The 19,755-nt window shown below is 36.7% G+C and overlaps 1 protein-coding gene across 1 annotated transcript; it reads right to left on the reverse strand.

Annotated features, from left to right (window-relative positions):
- Window positions 1–204: 204 nt before the first annotated feature.
- On the reverse strand, window positions 205–12,492 carry LOC140147631 (uncharacterized). The gene is made up of 2 exons (XM_072169406.1): window positions 12,428–12,492; window positions 205–1,840 (listed from the first exon to the last, which is right to left on the reverse strand). The coding sequence occupies exons 1-2, from the start codon at window positions 12,444–12,446 to the stop codon at window positions 846–848; spliced, it is 1,014 nt and encodes a 337-aa protein (XP_072025507.1). The 5' UTR covers window positions 12,447–12,492; the 3' UTR covers window positions 205–845.
- Between the last annotated feature and the right edge of the window lie 7,263 nt (window positions 12,493–19,755).

Here is a 19,755-nt window from a genome sequence, read left to right on the forward strand (position 1 = left end):
TTAACAGGAAATTATTCCAGCAAAATCAATCGATAAAGTCTAGCCCAGCCCGCGCCCATTCTCCACATTGAATGGTGGACTGCACTTATGCCCAAATATGGCACTTGCCAATCAATAATCACCCACTTGAAATCCCTGGCTCGCTCCACTGACCAAAGTTATGGACAGATATGGGAGTTGTTTTTTTTTTTTTTTTTTACTTACATATTTTGCAGATGCCCCACCTACTCCGTTTTTGAGCCTCCATGTAATATATGCATTATTCTTGATTGACAGCAAGTACAAAATATATCCGTCAAGTGGTTTAGCTTTAATGCCCTTCAGAAGAGAGCGGTCCACAAGTGAGTGATAGTCACTAAAAGTTGAATTCGATAAGCATATTTACGCGGTGCAAACTTGATTATGCGCAAACATGTAAAAAGTGGCCCGACACGTTTTCTGGACGATTTAGTTAATCGGACATAACTTTTGAACCCAGGCTAGTAAATAAACCAACTAAACGTCTTCTTTTAGCCAAAATATTACGGATTGTATTGAATATAACATTTGTGCAGAAATAAATTCTGCTTCCAACGCATTTTACAGATTTATAATACAATGGTCCCTTTTTGAATAATGGCCATTATTTAAGGGGGGTTAGTTACTTTTTTTGAGATGTTTAGTAATACCCATTTAGTCTATACACGATTGGTCTATTACCAGAAAGGCTAATTATTATCAAATTAGTCTATTAGTAACAAATTAAAAAATCGATACTAGATGATGTCCGAACACGGCATTTATACTGTTCGTCAATATGAAAGTTCAATCCAGCATAGGTGTACAATTCGTACATGATTGGTTCTTTATTTATTTACAGTTAGCCGTTTGCTGAACATTTCTTCATAGTAGGGCATTTCACTGTCGATTACCTCCTTCACATCTTCCATTGATATCGGTAATGTTGATGGAAACTGCTTGATCATGTTCATAAATTCATCGTCTTTGCTGCTACCGTCAAAAGCTGGCACGGGAAGTTTCTTAAACTCGGTGTGTGCAAAGGCTTTGTCACCAAATCCCAATATACGGAAAATAAGAATGGATTGCTTGGGTACCATCCATAGCTTTGTCATGACTTCATCCCCAGCGGGCCATGTCAGTAGATCTTCGGTGAATGGAATACCAATTTCTTTACAATAAGCCTCAAGTATTTCTTTCGGATTCTCCAACAAATCGTCAACATCAATGATAACAGGGCGGGACTCCAAACCCTCAGATTTGACGTACTTCCATAACGCATTCAAATACTCATTTTTCTGAAAGAAAGGGGTGTTTTGCCCATCAAGGTTAACGGACTTCGTTTGCAGTGTTTTTAGATACATCTTTGCGCGAGACATAATCGATATCTTAGGATTTCGTATCAGAAAGGTGTGACGAAATCCCTTTGGGATTTTATCATGAAGTGCTAATCTACCAATTATCGCTCCATTATCTTTGACAAAAAGCATGGTCTTTCCATCAGGTAAATCAGATTCCAATTGTTCTTTTAGCCAATCGTAATCTTTGTCACTTGCGTCGTACCCACTTTCTATCTTGGCTACTGCAGATGCGCCTCCGAGGTTCTTTACCAAGTTTCGTACAGGTCTGGACTCCGCATCTGGGACTATAGCACTACTGGCAACTACATCAGAGAATTTTCCAATCTTCGAGTACGGTTCATGCCACGCTATAGTATCCGGCACATATGTCATGCATTTGAGAAACGCATTAGACAAAGAGCGACCGGTTGACCAGATAAACACTTTTAGAGGTTCTGTGGTAGGTTCGACGGCCATGTTGTGACTTGACATACGTACGCGACCTGAAATATATAAAATAATGAAGAAGAATTAAGTTTCCAAAAATCATCAACACAGAAAATATATAACAGTGAAAATGGTGTGAGAATAATATGTTGATGACACGACCCATAGTGCAGTGTCGTCCACGGCATATTCACCGTGACCTTTCCAGCCATAAACCCGCTTATTGAAGATTAAACCGATATATGCAGTACTAAACCATTATATAGTAATCTATTGTCCAATGCAAATTTATTACCACCTGATAATATTGATCCAATGAGCGACCGAATTGTCCGCTACGGACGACTAATCCAATCGATAATGACACTATTGACATGTACGAGCGGAGCTCCACTGACCGAGTTTTGGGGTATTTTTCACTGGTTTGCAGCTGTTTGCTGTCATTTACTCATCAAGGCAGACCACCGTTATTATAAGGACTATGCCAATTATTTAAAGATTGACATGTACTAGCCATAATTGATTGACAGAAAGTACTAAATGTGTACCTATGACGGTTTTATGATACCAATCTTCCAAATACGACCAAAAAAATGGCTGCCCGGTGAAGCAAAATGTGCATTGGAATAACACGGCGAGTTTGGATAGATGGTAGGATTTCTTTTAAAAAAAATGTATGTTCCCCCGTTATTAAAGCTTGTACCGGGTTGAAGATTCAGATATTTGGAAAAGAATAAGTAATTGAAACATAGAGCAAGTACTAAAATCATAGCTTTTATACTTTTTGATATATGATGCTAACTAGTTCATCCCATATAGCTACAACACAGCGCTACCAGTAGGGTTCAATTGCCTATTGTGAGTGCCCCTGTGTTGTGTTCATACATGTATAGTTAACAATAACTGCATGATGCCGTACCCGTCATCCATCATCTGGTAGTCCCAGGAATATAGTGCGATAAACGACCATGAACTGACACCATGAGTTGACCTTTGACCCCATAATTATACTGAATATTTTGACGGAATTTCTTTATGATCACATAAAGATTGTACCTTTGTCTTTCATACCAAATACATATATGTATAAATTATACCACATAGGTCTACCTGATTACGTAAGCATGAGCATGAAATCAATAGACTGCGGACACCGCAAAATCACGCAAAAAAATGGGCCTTTTACATTGTAAATTGTCCATCTGGACAATTTTGATATAAAATTGGATGGTTTTAACCCAATACACAAATTTATTGGTCGAGCTATGAGTTTTAAAATATTGGACGAGACGAAGTCGAGTCAATATTTTAAACTCATAGCGAGACCAATAAATTTGAGTATTGGGTGAAAAAACCATCCAATTTTATCATTATTATGTTTTCAGAATCTTTTCTTGCTCAAAAACATGACTTTTGGTAAAAAAATAAAATGTGATTTTTGGTAAAAGAAATGTGATTTTTTGGACAAAAATGTGATTTTTGTTCAAAAATGAGCAAGTCAAAAATAAGTTTTGGTCAAAAAATTGTAGAAAACAAAATTTTTGGGGAAAAAATTAGCCTATCAACACAGTCCAAGTTTTGAGTCCAAATGTTGATTATATTGGACTCTTCAACTCTGTACAAAGTATAGGAAGGAAGATTCTGAGAACATAATAATGATTAAAATCGGGCAATTTTTCAAATTTGTCCCCTGTAGAGGTCAAAACTTGCCCTTTGACATTTTTACTTATAACTCGAAAACGGTACATCGCAGATAGGTCAAACTATTCTCTTTCTGAATCTTTATGATCTGAAGAATACATGGGGGTAGGTTTTAACACAGTCTGAGCACTTTTGTAATTAACCCCTGTGATGTACCCTGTATAATTCTGTTTCATGAAATAGGGGAATTTACCTTTATAATCATGCAATAGTTTGTAATATTAAGACTTTTCTGGGAAACCCCTATCATAGAAATAACAACATCATTTATTAAGACAATTTATGTCGAGGGGAAAATCTCTGAGACTGTAAAGAAAGAATGACATCGTGGGAAAACCCCACAGGAAGTGATGTAAGGTGAAATGTTAATGTCTGTTATTAGAACATTGGGAAAATCCAAGATTTGCTACAAAACATCATGTTTGCAATAATTCTAGGCAGACCTGTATCGATATGATTGTAATGTGAATGGATAAGGCTATAGCTCTCAAAAAGAGAGTAAATAATGTTAACCAGTTAAAATCGGGATACTCAAGGAGTTGTTTGTGAAGGAGTATTACTGGGTGTGGCCATGAAGATCATGAGTTTCCTACAGTGCTATTTAAAACAGCCTCTAAGCGATGAAGATGGATGGAGGTTTTCACCGACAAGCTGGAAGTTATTTCAAAGTTACGAAAATGGACCAAAATAAGATATAGGGTCTACTGCGGATTGTGAAGGACTTTATGGAAAATGTTACAATTATTATCATCTGAATGCAGATATGACAGGCTGCAATAGCCTTTATTATGACAGAATGTCATGGGAGATTGTAAAACTCCACATGTGTATGTTATGTTGGTCTTGGTACTTCAAAAATAGAAGTACATTTTAACCAGTTTACATAGCCAATAATTGAGCTATTTTAATACAGCAATGAAGGATATTTCGAGTACACAAATGTGCTCTTCCTCATCAAAGGATTAAAGCTCTTCTGTCGAATTACTGGAGTTTGCTGGGTTTATAAAAACAACACATCTGTCAAATACAGCGGAGCAGTGTTAAAGAAGCCTGTTCCCTGGAGAAAGAGTGATTGGTGACAGAAACACCATTTTTGGAGAAAGCAGCGCAAGGAGATAAATGTTTGGAGAAAGCAGCGCAAGGAGATAAGCGTTTAGGGAAAACAGCGCAAGGAGATCATTGTTTGGAGTAAGCAGCACCATTTTTGCGTGAGGATTTTATACGTGCAAGTGTACAAAGGACTTCGCTGATTTTCGCAGGACAAGTGATTAAGGATATTTACATCAGCCGTCCAGAACATTGCAAGAACTTTGTTATCTTCAAGAAGAAGAATGCTGGCTAAGTACTAATAAGTTAAAATATTATTGTGATTGCGTGATTATTTTTGTATGTGCATTTGTTGTCATATATTGTACCAATCATATTTTGCTTTCAATTAAAGACTTAGATTTTGTTAGCTTAATCAAACAGTGTATTTGTGTTGTGCATTCGTGTGAGTTCGGGTAAAAGGTGATTTTGGCCTTGAGTCAAGTACGACTCGTAACACCCCAGTATTAGGGGCCATGACCTTTCTCTGCAGTACATTTGATGACGACAACTTTAACGAATGTTGTGTTGACGGAAATCAATTATATGTTATGTCGAATTTCTGGTAGAAATATATTATTCATTTTACTATTCATCAAACATTCGTTAGAAGTCTAAAGCAGCCATAATTAGTACTTTATGCAGCGTCGCTTTTCTATAAATCAAATCTTCTTTTCCGAGATTAAAATGAGACGTACACTCATAACTCTAGTCGACCGATGGCTATTGTTGTACAAGACCCACTCAGTCATTTAGGCAATACAAATGGTCGAATTTAGTGTTGAAATGAGTAAAATCTTGAGTTACACTTATAAATTAATTTTCTCGGCCAAATGAAAAGCAACAATTTTTTTCAGTAAATGTCTGGAAAAACTATATGCTTGATACTATATATAATATTTTCAAATCCTAGTGTTAAACGTCATTTAGTCATTTAGTGTATTTCCGAGTTTGATAGGCTTCAACTTGGCCCGCGAGCTTTTTTTTTTTCTTTTTTTTTTTTTGATCAACCTTTTAGCTTTTCAGAGTAATATAGTTCGCTACTGAAGGATTTTTCCCAACTTTCTAACGCACATCACAATGAGCTATATTATAAAAGTTTTGTCACAATTACGGTTTTGATTGCACCATTTTTCAATTCCGACTACCAATTTTGTCAAAATCACTGCCGCGAATGTTACCCATGGATGGATGATTTCGCAAGCTACAATAGAAATATCGATTATTTCTGCTGGTTATATTAGAAATGAAGTACTGAGTTGGACATTTTGGCAGTCGCAAGTGAAAAAAGGTGAAATCAAAACGGATATTCTGACAAAACTATAATATATACTCTTATATAGACCCACACGATGTGCCTTACAGAGGTGGGAAATATCTTTATTTAGCAAACTATATTAGTTTGAAACGCTAAAAATGAATTCCGAAAAAAGCTCGTGGGCGAAGTTAAGCTAGTACAAGGAACTTATACGATGTCCTCATTCACAAACTGATACTATCTGTCCATCTTATAAGACTGTTACCGCACGGCAACTGGTTGAAGTAATATTACAGTCAAGAATAGGCTCCATCATTTTTTTGTTCTGAACCCTCCCAGTCTCCCAAAACATCAAAACATCAAAAGCGTTGCACTTATACTTACTTAAGACTGTGTGATGTGCCCTGAGTAATTTAATTTGATGATTTATCTTTGTTTACAAAGTTACATGAGTGATGACATTTTAGGGAATTCCCTCTCAAATTGAGCAAAACAAGTTGAATCATATCTAATTTGGAATATTTGGAAACCCCCTTCAGATTGTAAAGAGATGACATCATATATGGGATTCCCCTCAGGAAGTGATGTAATGGGTTTTCCCCTCAGGAAGTGATGTCATGTGAAAGGTTTATGTTATAATTAAGACTTTGGAATTTCCCAGATTGAGCATAATGTGAAGGTAGTAAATGGCCCATAATAGAATGGGTTTTTTTTTCCATGCTTGATATATAAGAAATGTAAACACAATAATTGTCACAGTTGATAGTGTTGATCTGGGCTATGCTTACAGTCCAATTCCTTGAAAGAAAGGAAATTACAAACCAGAAATATTTTATGTAGTCAAAGTGCTACTATTTACCAGTGTTGTCGGAGAAGATCTAGAATACGTCAAAGAACGTTATTCTTCCAAGAAAGGAAATATATTCTTCTGTCGACTTGCTGAAGTCTGGTATTTTGATTCAACGCAACTGTCAAAATAAGTGGGGACAACTGCATCGCAGTCCTGCTTCCTGAAGATATTGTGTGAAAGGTGGAAATAGCACCAAGTTTGGAGAAAGCAGCGCAAGGAGTTAAATTTGGAGAACTGTGCAAGGAGTTTAGCATAGGAGAACGGCGCAAGGAGTTTAGCATAGGAGGACGGCGCAAGGAGTTTAGTATAGGAGAATTGCGCAAGGAGTTGTAAACGTGTTTGGAGAACACCATTTTCGTGTAAGGATTTTATACGCAAGGAGTTATCAATGCAAGTGTACAAAGGACTTCGCTTATTGTCGCAGGACAAGTGAATAGGGATATATTACATCAGTCGTCCAGAACATTACAAGAACTTTATGATCACCAAGAAGAAGAATGCTGGCTAAGTACAAAATAGATAAAGAGTGATTATATTTGATTAATGTATATGTGCATTTGTAGTCATTATATTGTACCAAACGAAACTTGCTTTCAATTAAAGACTTAGATTTTGTTAGCTTAAACGAACAGTGTATTTGTGTTGTGCATTCGTGTGAGTTCGGGTAAAAGGTGATTTTGGCCTTGAGTCAAGTACGGCTCGTAACAACTGTCCTTTTTCATATAACGCAGACAAAGTAGGGCCAACTTGCCTAGAAATGGTCAAATTTTGGCAAGAAATATCTCTGTGTAATCCTATGTAAGTCCCATATCACATCGTTATCGGCGATCGAGGTTTTTTTTCTTCTGAAGTTTGGTTGGTACCCACCAGCGTCATGCATGTGACGTGACACGGCTAAAATAAGCGACCGGGAATCGGGGATCGTTAAAACGTCAACAAATTTCAAAACATAGAAAGCAGTAAACTTATTGGCGAGCGGTCCGAATTTTGAGCCATAAGTTTACGTGGTGAACTAAAGTTAAGCCCTATGAAAATCAAAATTCTTACACTAAAAAACACAATTCCATGCCTAATTTTAACACCAGGATTTTTTTTTAAATGTTTATCCAAGCACTATGTTTTTAACTGACACATCTTTGTTTAGGATTTTTTTCAAAAGAAGTACCTGCATGTGCGACCATGACTGTTTCAAAATAGCCCGCCAAAGTCATGCAGGTAACTCCGAGGTCGTACATTGAATTGGTTTGAATGAGGAATACTACGGCAACCAGCGCCTTTCGTTAGAGGTCACACATGAATGACGTGGACTGGATAAGTTCTATCATAGAAGAACTCCTGGAAGCGGCAGCTTTAATTAGCATGAGGCCGCATTGATATGTAAATAGCGTATTGTTATTTGAATTTGTGCCCAGACGTATTGAGGGCGACAGTCATGTTATCCAGACGGAGAATGGCTGCATATGCCGGGCATGTCAAATTGCTGAGTGAAGGCTGATAATCACCTTTCTGTATAGGTAATAAGCTAGTATATTTCGTGTACCAGTTGGTTATAACAAAAAATTAGTATCATATTAAATATTTAAGTGTATAAACTTTGAAATTTACATGAATTTGAAGAGCAGAGCTTCGAAATCTAGCTAAGTCAGGTGGTGTGAAATTCTGCTGCGTAACCCCCTCTGCGTGGTAGAATTATATTCATAAAACATTGAATTTAACAGATATCATGGGCAGCCAACCACGATTTATCAGCATTTAAAATATATGTTAATTAACAAAGATAAATAATAAAGAGTACAAATGGCAATTAACTAGTAAACAAGCCTGAAATCTTAAAATGTTGCCACGTGATTTCCCGAACACATGATATGCCAACATGTGACCATTATTCAGATTTACCGTAAATATTTGGAGTATTGTTGCACGGCTTGCATAGTCCTATAGTCAACTGTGCATTTCTTTACCTCCGTATAAAATCAATAATTCATGCAGGGAGCCAAGTAACATTCTGTCTGCTTAGTGCAGATTGGTATTTTATTTTACTTGAGAGCATAAAAGAAATACATAAGACGAATAAGGCGCCATGATGGAAGGTCAGGTCGGGTATCAAAGGTTATTGTAACTTCAAATACTACTTGTATTTCACACCTTGCCTCTGTCACATATTTCCTTCATATTATTGACAGCAAGTCCTAATTTTGACTTTGCTATTGCAAAATGTCATTTCATATCAAATTAGTAGACTTTCTTTGAAAAAACATATCACTGGTGCCTGATGGGAATACCCGTCCGCCATTTCATTAAACTGGATCGTTTTCGTCTGGTTTGTGCCCAGATGTATTGGGGCGCGCTATACTCTCATTGAACAGGCAAAGTTCGCAAAACTAACAACGTTGTTATTTGCCAATATCAATTAACATGATCCAAGGGTTCGAACATGAATTATTCATAACGGATCGATAACTGGCCTCACTTTCTAGCTAGTAAACCAGCGGGATTTTTCATAGGTTTTGCGTTGCTAATAGAACAACCGTGAATTTAGTGTCACCCCCTTGCTTCTATTGTGCTGATTTCAACATTATTATATCCAACGCTCTGCAGGGTCTATTGTTCTATTGTTTCCGATTAGAGCGCTGACATATTGGAAAATGTTGCCAATCAATATTCATGAGAGTGTACATTCAACGTCCAGTTTGCGAAATTGGGTGAGTTGTGTTTGGTAGGTGTGAAATACATCTGACTGGGCGTTTTAATTACGTAACGAATAAAGGCATTGACATCGTCGAATGGCTGCCCAGTGCTGTTATGTGTTTAGTTATTATATAGGCCTAATAATTATTATTAAATGTATTCATCATTCCTTTCTTTTCCGTACTTATTCTTTCCTAGGCCTACATTTTATCACTCCCTCGCTCTCATTGTCCCCTCTCACTCTCCCTCTCTCATTCCCATCATTTTCCTTATATTTCTATTTATCTACTTGTTTTTATTATCCCTTCCTCCAGCCCTCTCTCATTCTCCATATCCCTTCCTCTCCTCTTCCTCCCTCCCCCCTCCCAAGACTTCTCACAGAGGTGAATCTGTCCCTCCCCAACCCCCTCCCCTCTTTGGATACGCCACTATTTCTATACCAATCTCCTTCTTAAAATAAAATTAAATGGAAATTTCTTAAAAACAACCTTTATAGGCCTATACTTATACTTACATGTATACGTATAGCGACTACCATTATACGGTGTCATATAGATAATGTATATGGACTGGAAATGGCAGCCTTCATACATTCTAATGTGTAATCGATCACCAAGAGCATTCAATTTATTTAAATGAAACACCTATCGTCAGGTGGGTGGTAAAGATGATTGCATCGACAGCTAAAGCCTCCTTATAGTCTTCAGACCCACACAAGCACACATTTGGAATACATGAGTACAATGGTACCACTTTACACATGACTGCCCTTACACATGACTGTAGTGTGGTCACTTATTGATACTCGCCTGTTGTGTAGAGCGTTAATATGATGCCGGATCAGTGACCAATTTAATGGCGGAACCCTTTATTCGAAACAATGGTACCACTTTTATGAATAGCCTGTCGCAACTTCTAATCGGCATCAAACGAACAAAAGATTATATAATCTATTGCGACTCTATTTCTATTTAAAACCTCTTTGATTATATCGATCAACTTTTAGCGCGATTATGCATACAATAGAAGCTGATGACTAAAGTTCTGAGTGTGTATTGCCTATTCAAGAAAATAGACCTTCGGGTATTTACCAACGTGGCATATTGTTTTTGTTTGAATAAATGGAAAATCGTTATTTTTAGTGATAGGCCTACATTGTGTAATTGCAATGGCCTTAAAAACCCTATTTGAGTTGATGAATATTGCTCGACCATGCGAGTATACGATATTATTATATTATTATTATTATTATGAATATTTTTTATTATATAGACGAATCCAACGAGCCAAGTCATACATGGTCAGGATTTGGTCGGCCATCTTTGGGTCCCCGCAACACCAAAAAGCTAAAAATCGATGTTAGATTATTTTGTGTTGTAAACTGTCATCATTCTTTTGTCTACGTTTAACACGAGTGATAGAATGCAGTTTTTAAACTGCCTTGGAGGGTATTTTAAAAAATACCCTCCAAGGCCGCATTATTTCACATTTTAGGTGAGATTGAGCCGACGGGTACCCAACTTTGGCAGCCATTGAGGTATAGGAATGCGTGAAATTGGATTCGTCTATAGGCCTACATCAGAGACTTACTCGATACCTTTGCACACGATCAGGTTTCTTTACTAGTTCGGGGTTCCCCGCGGGGCGAGGTTCAAACGCTATGTTCAATTAACTAAATCGTCCAGAAATAAAACGAGTTGGACCCCTTTTGACATTTTCGCGCATATCAAGCTTGCATTGCGTAAAATCAACTTTGATGATTAAAAATTGCATTTTTGCTTTTCTAAAAAATTAAAAGGGGTGTGGCGTGATATATAGTAAAATCAAAATTTATGTATCGTATTAATCTTTGAAATATAACACCTATATATTAATATCATAACATAAACAACAACTTGTATCTAAATATGGTCTTTCTACATGTATTCTGTTACTATACATCTCAAAAAAAGTAACTAACCCCCCTTAAATAATGGCTATTATTCAGAGTAATAACGGGCTATTGTATTACAAATCTGTAAAATGCGTTGGAAGCAGAATTTATTTCTGCACATTTTGACACCTCATTTGATACGATAGCCCAGAAAATGATAAAACATCGGTTAATTTAATGTAGTGTGGTCCAGATTTGAAAGTTGCACTTACAACAATACAAAAACACTCAGATATCATTGCACAGATTTCCTTCCATTATACTGAATACAAATCAATGAGAATTTACTGCAACTTTCAAATCTTGGAATACATTGATTTAAATGTACGCTGTGACGTCAATATTCAGACAATTGCTACAAACGAGGTGTCAAAATGCGAAGAAATAAATTCTGCTTCCAACGCATTTTACAGATTTGTAATACAATCGCCCGTTTTTTAATAATGGCCATTATTTAAAGGGGTTAGTTACTTTTTTGAGATGTTTATGACACCATCACTTGACCTCTATTTGCACTTCCTTATGAGTTATTACACTGATACACTGTATAGAGAAGTTCCAAGCTAAAATGCAAATCTCTTGTTTGACAATTTAACAAAAGACTAAATTCCATAAACTACCTATAGCCTTTTATTTGCAAATCTTATTAAACTAAGCATTAAAAATGTGACTGTCGTACATAATCTGAACAAAAGTTCTAGTTTCGAAAAGCACTCGAAAGCACTTTTGGGTGTTAATTATAGCAATTCTGTTAACCTAATAGCTCCTAACATGGCCTATATGTAATATAGTGAGCCACACACATACGAAATACTTTACACTTAAATATTTTGAAAGTGTCTAAAATCTAAACTGAAACAATACTTTTATCTTATATCATCAAATTAATGATAAATCTACATCTAAAAGGAAATAATATCTTTAAACTGATAACATACCTCATTACATGAGCGCAAGATCATCATACATAGTAGGCTAATATCCATGTAGGCGGTAACAGAAGATCCCCGGGAGAAGATCTTTGTTTTTAAATTTCATCTTTCTTGCCAAAATTCCTTTGTATCTTACCAAGATATGTCATCTAAAAGGTAAAGTTACTCAACAAATAGTTTGACAAATTTACATACCTGTGTGACAGTAAATCATTAACACTCACTAGCAGCAAGATTTAGTGGGTTATACTCTTCATCAGTACCTAGCATTTAATGATGTAATAATCCTGATACAGAGAACAACAAAAGAACTCTTGTGTATGTGTGTCGAAAGTCACAAAGGCTATACCAAAAAGTTTTATGGGGGTAGCTCTTTTCATGAATAAATGGACTCATAATTATATAGGCCCGGCCTACATTTAGAGGCAAGCATCTGGGAAAATTATTATTACACCGTACAACGCAGTGTAGATGTAACTATAACAATTATACTATTGTAATTTTGCTTCTCAGAAAAAAATTAATGAGATCATGGCAACAATACTATACACTGGAATCAGTCCCATCTTGGCTAACAGAAAAACTTTACTGAGCCATTCCATGTCAACTCCAGGGATGTGCACCGCAGCACCTCGTCAATTTTTTTCTTTTTCTGTGTGGTGGTAGATATTGATGAGAAAGTAAAATCCTGAAAATTTGAGCTTCATACTCCATTTCGTTTTCCCGTGGCATCAATTTGAAATTTAGGGGGGGTCAGCGTAAAAAATGTGTCGCAACGCGAAAGACGATGTTTGGAGGTCCATAAAATGTATAAAGGGAGCCCCCAACAACTTTGAAAAGTATGTATCCTGGAGTACTTTTTTGTGTAGAATTCAAATCTGGCATCAGAAAACTTATGACTCCTTTACTTTAAAAGATATAGGGCCCTCAAAATGCAACTTCGTCCATCCAGGACCAACTTCGGGGAGTCAGAACTCCAAAAGTAAATTTTTTTGTCCATTTTTTGCCAGTCAGAGCCCTTTGGTAGGACAATTCTCTTATCCCATATTGAGCCTATTAGAATACTTGTTGTCCTTTTCTTCAATTATTTTCAAACTGATTATGGCAGGATCAAGATGGGTGTAACCAAGTAATGTGTGCACTTGTTTGACACAAGACTAGTGCTTGTGTTTTGTTTGTAAGAGTGAACGTTCTCTTTGTCCATCGTCTTTGTCTCTTTTGTGATTGTCCTTTGTACCTGTTCTTAAACATTTTGACTATAATATTATGTTTTAATTCATGATCGTTGGGAACTGGTGGCCAATTGTGTATGTTTTTTCTCCCTCCACCAGTTCCAAGAACAGGGAATAAAAAACTTCAACAAAAAAAAAAAAAAAAAAAGAAGAATACTTTTAGCTGAGATATCACCATGATCACCCATGCAAAACTCCAATTGTACATTTTTTGTACATTTTGACCCCCTTGAAAACCAATGTCAGACAATTTGCCCCACCATCAACTTCAGGTATGTTGAACATATGTTCTTGGACAACATTTCTGAGAGATATTGGCTTTGGGACTCGATGACTTTGCTTTAAAAGCATCAGTCATGTCAGTTAGGTTTGCCTACTCACATATATGTCATTCCAACCACATCAACAAAATGGATTGGTTGGTCAGTGGTCATCCACTCAAATTTTGCTCAAAATCATTTCTAGCATACCTCTATGAGCATAATGAACACATGGAAAAATGAATGCTTAACTCAAGCGGTTTTAGAGATATGGCTTGTCAAAATTTGGCCCAGGCCCCACTTTTGCTCTCTCAAGTTGCGTCGTTGAATTAGTAGCGTTTTGGAACACTCATATTTTGACTTTGCGAAAAAGATATTAAGCTGAAAAGTATCACCTAGGGTGACTTTTACCCAGAAAAGCAGAATCTTGACTCAGAAACATTGTATCTTATCTACTTAAGAAGTTATGGGTCTCTCAAAACCTCTTTTTGTTTCGTTTTGACAAATAAAATTTTGACAAAACGAAACAAGGTTTTGAGAGACCCATAACTCTTAAGGGATCTAAAATGAGCGTTTATTGCGTTTCGACAGTATTTTTTTGTGGGACATGAGAGCACCTCAGACCTATCGAATTGCATTCTGAATACGAAGCATGTCTTTCTGATATCAAATAATTTTCATTTTTGAAAATCACAATATAATACAAATTTTATGACAAATTATAAAAATTTGATATTTTTCAAATTTTGATATATAACAGTACTCGAAGTAAATTATATAAATCTAATGACATATTCTTAAAGTGTATGTAGCAGGGAGGAAAAGCCGACGGTCAATTGAAAATTTTGACCTTTCATATTGAAGATATGGATTTTTTTCCCAAAAAGACCTATTTTTTTTTGGTGTTTTGGGAAAAAATCCATATCTTCAATACGAAAGGTCAAAATTTTCAATTGATCGTCGGCTTTTCATCCAAACATACACTTTAAGTATAAATCATCAGATTTATAAAGTTTACTTCAAGTACTGTTAAAATATCAAAAATGTCATAAAATGTGTATTAAATTGCGATTTTCAAAAAATGAAAATTATTTGATATCAGAATGACATTCTTCGAATTCAGAATGCAATTCGATATGTCTGATGTGCTCTAATGTCCCACAATAAATACTGTCCAAACGTTCATACCCCAGCCCTTAAGTAGATAAGACGCACTGTTTCTGAGGCCAGATTATGTTTTTCTGGGTTAAAGTCACCCCTGTTAGTACTTTTCAGCATAATATCTTTTTTGCAAAGTCAAATATGAGTGTTCCAATACGCTACTAATTCAACAACGTGACTTGAGAGAGCAAAAAGTGGGGGCCTGGGCCAAATTTTGACAAGCCATATCTCCAAAACCGCTTGGAGTTGAGCATTCATTTTTTTTCATGTGTTCATTATGCTCATAGAGATATGCTAGAAATGATTTTCAGCAAAATTTGAGGGGATGACCACTGACCAACCAACCCATTTTGTTGATGTGGTTGGAATGACATATATGTGAGTAGGCAAACCTAACTGATGTTTTTAAAGCAAAGTCATCAAGTCCCAAAGCCAATATCTCTCAGAAATGTTGTCCAAGAACATATTTTCAACATACCTGAAGTTGATGGTGGGGCAAATTGTCTGACATTGGTTTTCAGGGGGGTCAAAATGTACAAAAAATGTACAATTGGAGTTTTGCATGGGTAATATCTCAGCTAAAAGTATTCTAATAGGCTCCATATGGGATAAGAGTATTGTCCTACCAAAGGGCTCTGACTGGCAAAAAAATGGACGAAAAAAATATTTTTACTTTTGGAGTTCTGACCCCCCGAAGTTGGTCCTGGATGGACGAAGTTGCATTTTGAGGGCCCTATCTTTTAAAGTAAAGGAGTTATAAGTTTTCTGATGCCAGATTAGAATTCCACACAAAAAAGTACCCCGGGATACATACTTTTCAAAGTTGTTGGGGTTCCCTTTATACATTTATGGACCTCCAAACATCGTCTTTCGCGTTGCGACACATTTTTACGCTGACCCCCTAAATTTCAAATTGATGCCACGGGAAAACGAAATGGACTATGAAGCTCACATTTTCAGGATTTCACTTTCTCATCAGTATCTACCACCACACAGAAAAAGAAAAAAAAATTGAAGAGGTGCTGCGGTGCACATCCCTGGAGTTGACATGGAATGGCTCTACTTGCATGGTTTCTTACTAGTTCGGTGTTCAAACGTTGTGCCCAATTAACTAAATCGTCCAGAAATAAAACGACTTTTGACATTATCGCGCATATCAAGCTTGCATTGCGTAAAATCGACTTTCATGATTTTAGCAATTTATTGCATTTTTGCGTTTCAGAAAAATTAAAGGGGCAATGGCGTAAATGTGATTTATAGTAGAATCAGTAATATTGGCAAAAAGAAAACTTTACTTAGTTCAAGTTCAAACGGCACTTTTTCCTAATTTCGCACATCAACTTTGTACCGCGTAAAATGAACTCTCATGCTTATTGTCAATGATTTCAGAACAAAAAAAAAGTTTTCATATTTTATTTCACTCAATTGACATTAGCAAATAAAATTATGATATTTATTTCAAAATTATAAATTAAAAATGCCCCATATCCACCTTAAACCGACCAGATGGTTCATGAATCGACATGATTCAACTCAATTCAGTCACTTTTGCTAAAGAAACGAAATACGTAATGCAGAATAGGCTACATTATCATAAGGCGCGTGAAAGTCGATTCCGAGTTTATCGTCCCCCGCCCGCGTCACTTTTTGGAAACCAAATACACCCGCGTCAAATTTTCAAAAATGCCAAAATAATTCATTATTTTCAAAGTATCGGTGTTTTCACCAGTTTTAGCAATTGGGAACATATATTTTTGTTTGTAAAACATATAAATTCATAACTTGGAAGCAAAACCAGGCTCTTTTCTAACTTTTCTAGTCCCTACCCATATAAAAACCTGTTTATAAATAACATGTATGAGTGTGGCTTTAAATCAACACGCATTTTAGGTCAATAATGAAATCTGGTGAAATAATGAAAAATGAAAAATGAAAAAGTCACCTCACCAACCCGGGAAAAAAAAGGGACGATAAACTCGGAATTGACTTTCATGGGCCTAATATAATACTTCCAGTAAATTCATGGGCAAATAATAGCAGTAAAGGGCTCTCAATTAAAGGAATGTTGGTTCGAAATAGAACTACACTAAGGGGCTGTGCAGTAATTATGAGCGCCCCCGGGGGTAAAATTTCCAAACGGCTCGCCAAAAGGCGCCCCCCCCCCCCGGCCCGCCAAAATATCGCTTGCCCCCCCCCCCTCTCGGCCCGCCAAAAAGTCTTTGCCCCCCTTGAACATGCCAAATTTTTTGGGATCCCAATTTCCAAACCTTAAATGGTCTAGACCGTATGTTGCGAGCGCAGCGAGCAAGAAAATTTGCATATTTAAGCGTTTCCGTACCGTCCCCCCCCCGTTTCGGCTTGCCAAAAATTTCTTGTCCCCCTCCCCAATTTTAACCTCCCCCAGGGCTCATAATTATTGCACAGCCCCTAATACAGAACTATCTTGTTTCGCAACGACGAGTAGCTACGAGTAAGCCTACCATCAGTGGCGTACCGTGGCCGCCCTAACCCCGGGGGCTGAAGAAGAAACAATTTTGCCGCCCCTTCCTTAAAAGCCCGAAAAGGTTGACCCAATTTTTTTCACGGTCGTTTGAAAAAGTGAAGAGCAAAAAAAAAAACAAAAAAAACACTGAAATTAGGCGCTAACGCCCTAAAAGCATCCTCTTTAAAAAAATTTTTTTATGCTTTTTCAATTTTGCGCCCTTTTTTATTTGCTAATTCGTTTTGCCGCCCCCTTCGTTTTTGCCGCCCCTGATTTTGCTGCCCCTTATTCTTCCGCCGCCCCTTCGTTTTTGCCGCCCCCTACTTTGACCCCGGGGGGCTGGCGCCCCCAAAGCCCCCCCCCCAAAATACGCGCATGACCATACCATGTTATATATACCTCATATATAGATTCCTGTCATCTGATTGGTTGAAAGTGCAGTCATTGAATTAACTATGCCCGCAAAATGAACTATGGACCGGTCCATGGAAATGAACTATGGACCAGTCACGTGCGTCACGATCAAACTGCGCGTTTTTTTCAGCGTAAAATGATATTACGCACGCGTTGATGTTTTCACGCGTTATAATCACGCAGAAATCGCATATTGTAATTAATTTCTCTTCCCAAAATCGATGCTTTTAACCAAACATATGACAAGAATCTTAAGATTTTATATAAAACAAATATTGACTGCTTTTTATTCGGGGCATGGTTAAAATTATAGGCCCGCGGTGATCTCAAAACCATGACTATGCCCCTCGGCTACGCCTCGGGGCATAGTCATGGTTTTGAGATCACCTTGGGCCTATAATTTTAACCATGCCCCTCATAGCAGTCAATATTTGTATACTATGCTATGCCTATGACACTCTTATTCACAGCTATTCACATTCACATTATGTCCTTCGCAATATAGACCGATTCATGATATTACATATGGATTATCTTACTAAATTGCACAAACCAAAATCATAATTGTAATTATGCATGGCGTCTGTTTGAATTATCCCAAAATCGGGTTACTATAACAATAGTCTTTGTTACTCCCATTATTTGGTACACGGAAGTTCTGAAAATATACTACTTACTGTCATGATTGTTGGGTGTTTTGATCAAAAAAAGGGTACAGAGTTGTAAACATCTATTTCCTTGAGAAAGTACATGATCTAAATGAATAAAAATTCCTTTAAAAAAGGAATGGGGCGCCCAAATTATGTGAGCTTGGACGTGATATGGTGAATTCCATGGCATGGTGTTTAGATTTGGTCCCGGGGATTTGGTATCATAATGATTTTTTTCTAGGGAAGAGTAGAAGATGATCAAATGCAAGACAAATGTGTTTGATTGGGGAAGGTGTATCACAGGACCGTTTTGGATGAAATAAATTGAATTGGAATGAAGCTGTCGTGTCAATTTGCGATTATGTGGGGTGGGGAGTTCAATTTTGGGGCATATTGTAGTGATGATATTGCTTTGGATATTGAATATTGTTGAAATTCGTTATGCAGGGGGGGTATATGATGGAAAGTATAGAAGAGGATCTACCCCTATGTTGACCAAAAGAAAAGTTTTTATGAATGTATAACGTCTGTGATACATATACATCATAACGTCTGTGATACATATACATCATCTACTTGCTAATACACTGAAAATCTAATAGAGATGAAGGATAAAAGACAATTACAGAACATTCATTCTTCAAAAGTAGCTATATGGGTATACAATGTTTACAAGATAAGAACGTTAATGTTTTGTACATGAACGTAACATCTTTGATACATAGTTGTTAACACACTGAAAATCTGACTAGAGATTTACAATTTGATGATATCCAAAAGAATACTTACTAACTTAGCATTGAAGAATTAAAATAATTACAGAACTTTCATTTGTTAACATACACGTAGCAATGATTAACAATGTTGAAAATACAAACGTAACGTTTTGTTCATAAACATAACATCCTCGACACATCTAGGATCCGCATAATTTGTTGATTAATGTCATAAACAGTCACAAAAGATTTATGGTCTGATCATTTATCATTTTAAGGGGGACCCGATATTGCATTTGGAAGAACCAGGCTTTTCAATTACTATCAAAACTGCTGGGTACCAAACTTTTTGATACAGCTTGTATAGTAATTTGTTCTAATTTCCATGCAAAAGGAGCCAGTTGTTTCATCCTTAAAACAAATAGGCTACACCATAATTTCCAATTACCCCATGCAGATAGATAAGACCTTGGTAAGATAAGCGTGTTAATTGTTATGTCACTATCACTATCTTGATCTTGATAAGATGCCTGACTTTGAAACTTTGGGTGCAAAAACTCATACTCTGCAAGTTAGGTCAAATTTTGCACTATGATTGTTTATTTGAG

Source organism: Amphiura filiformis, chromosome 3 (assembly GCF_039555335.1).
Source record: "Amphiura filiformis chromosome 3, Afil_fr2py, whole genome shotgun sequence".
Taxonomy (NCBI): Eukaryota; Metazoa; Echinodermata; class Ophiuroidea; order Amphilepidida; family Amphiuridae; genus Amphiura; species Amphiura filiformis.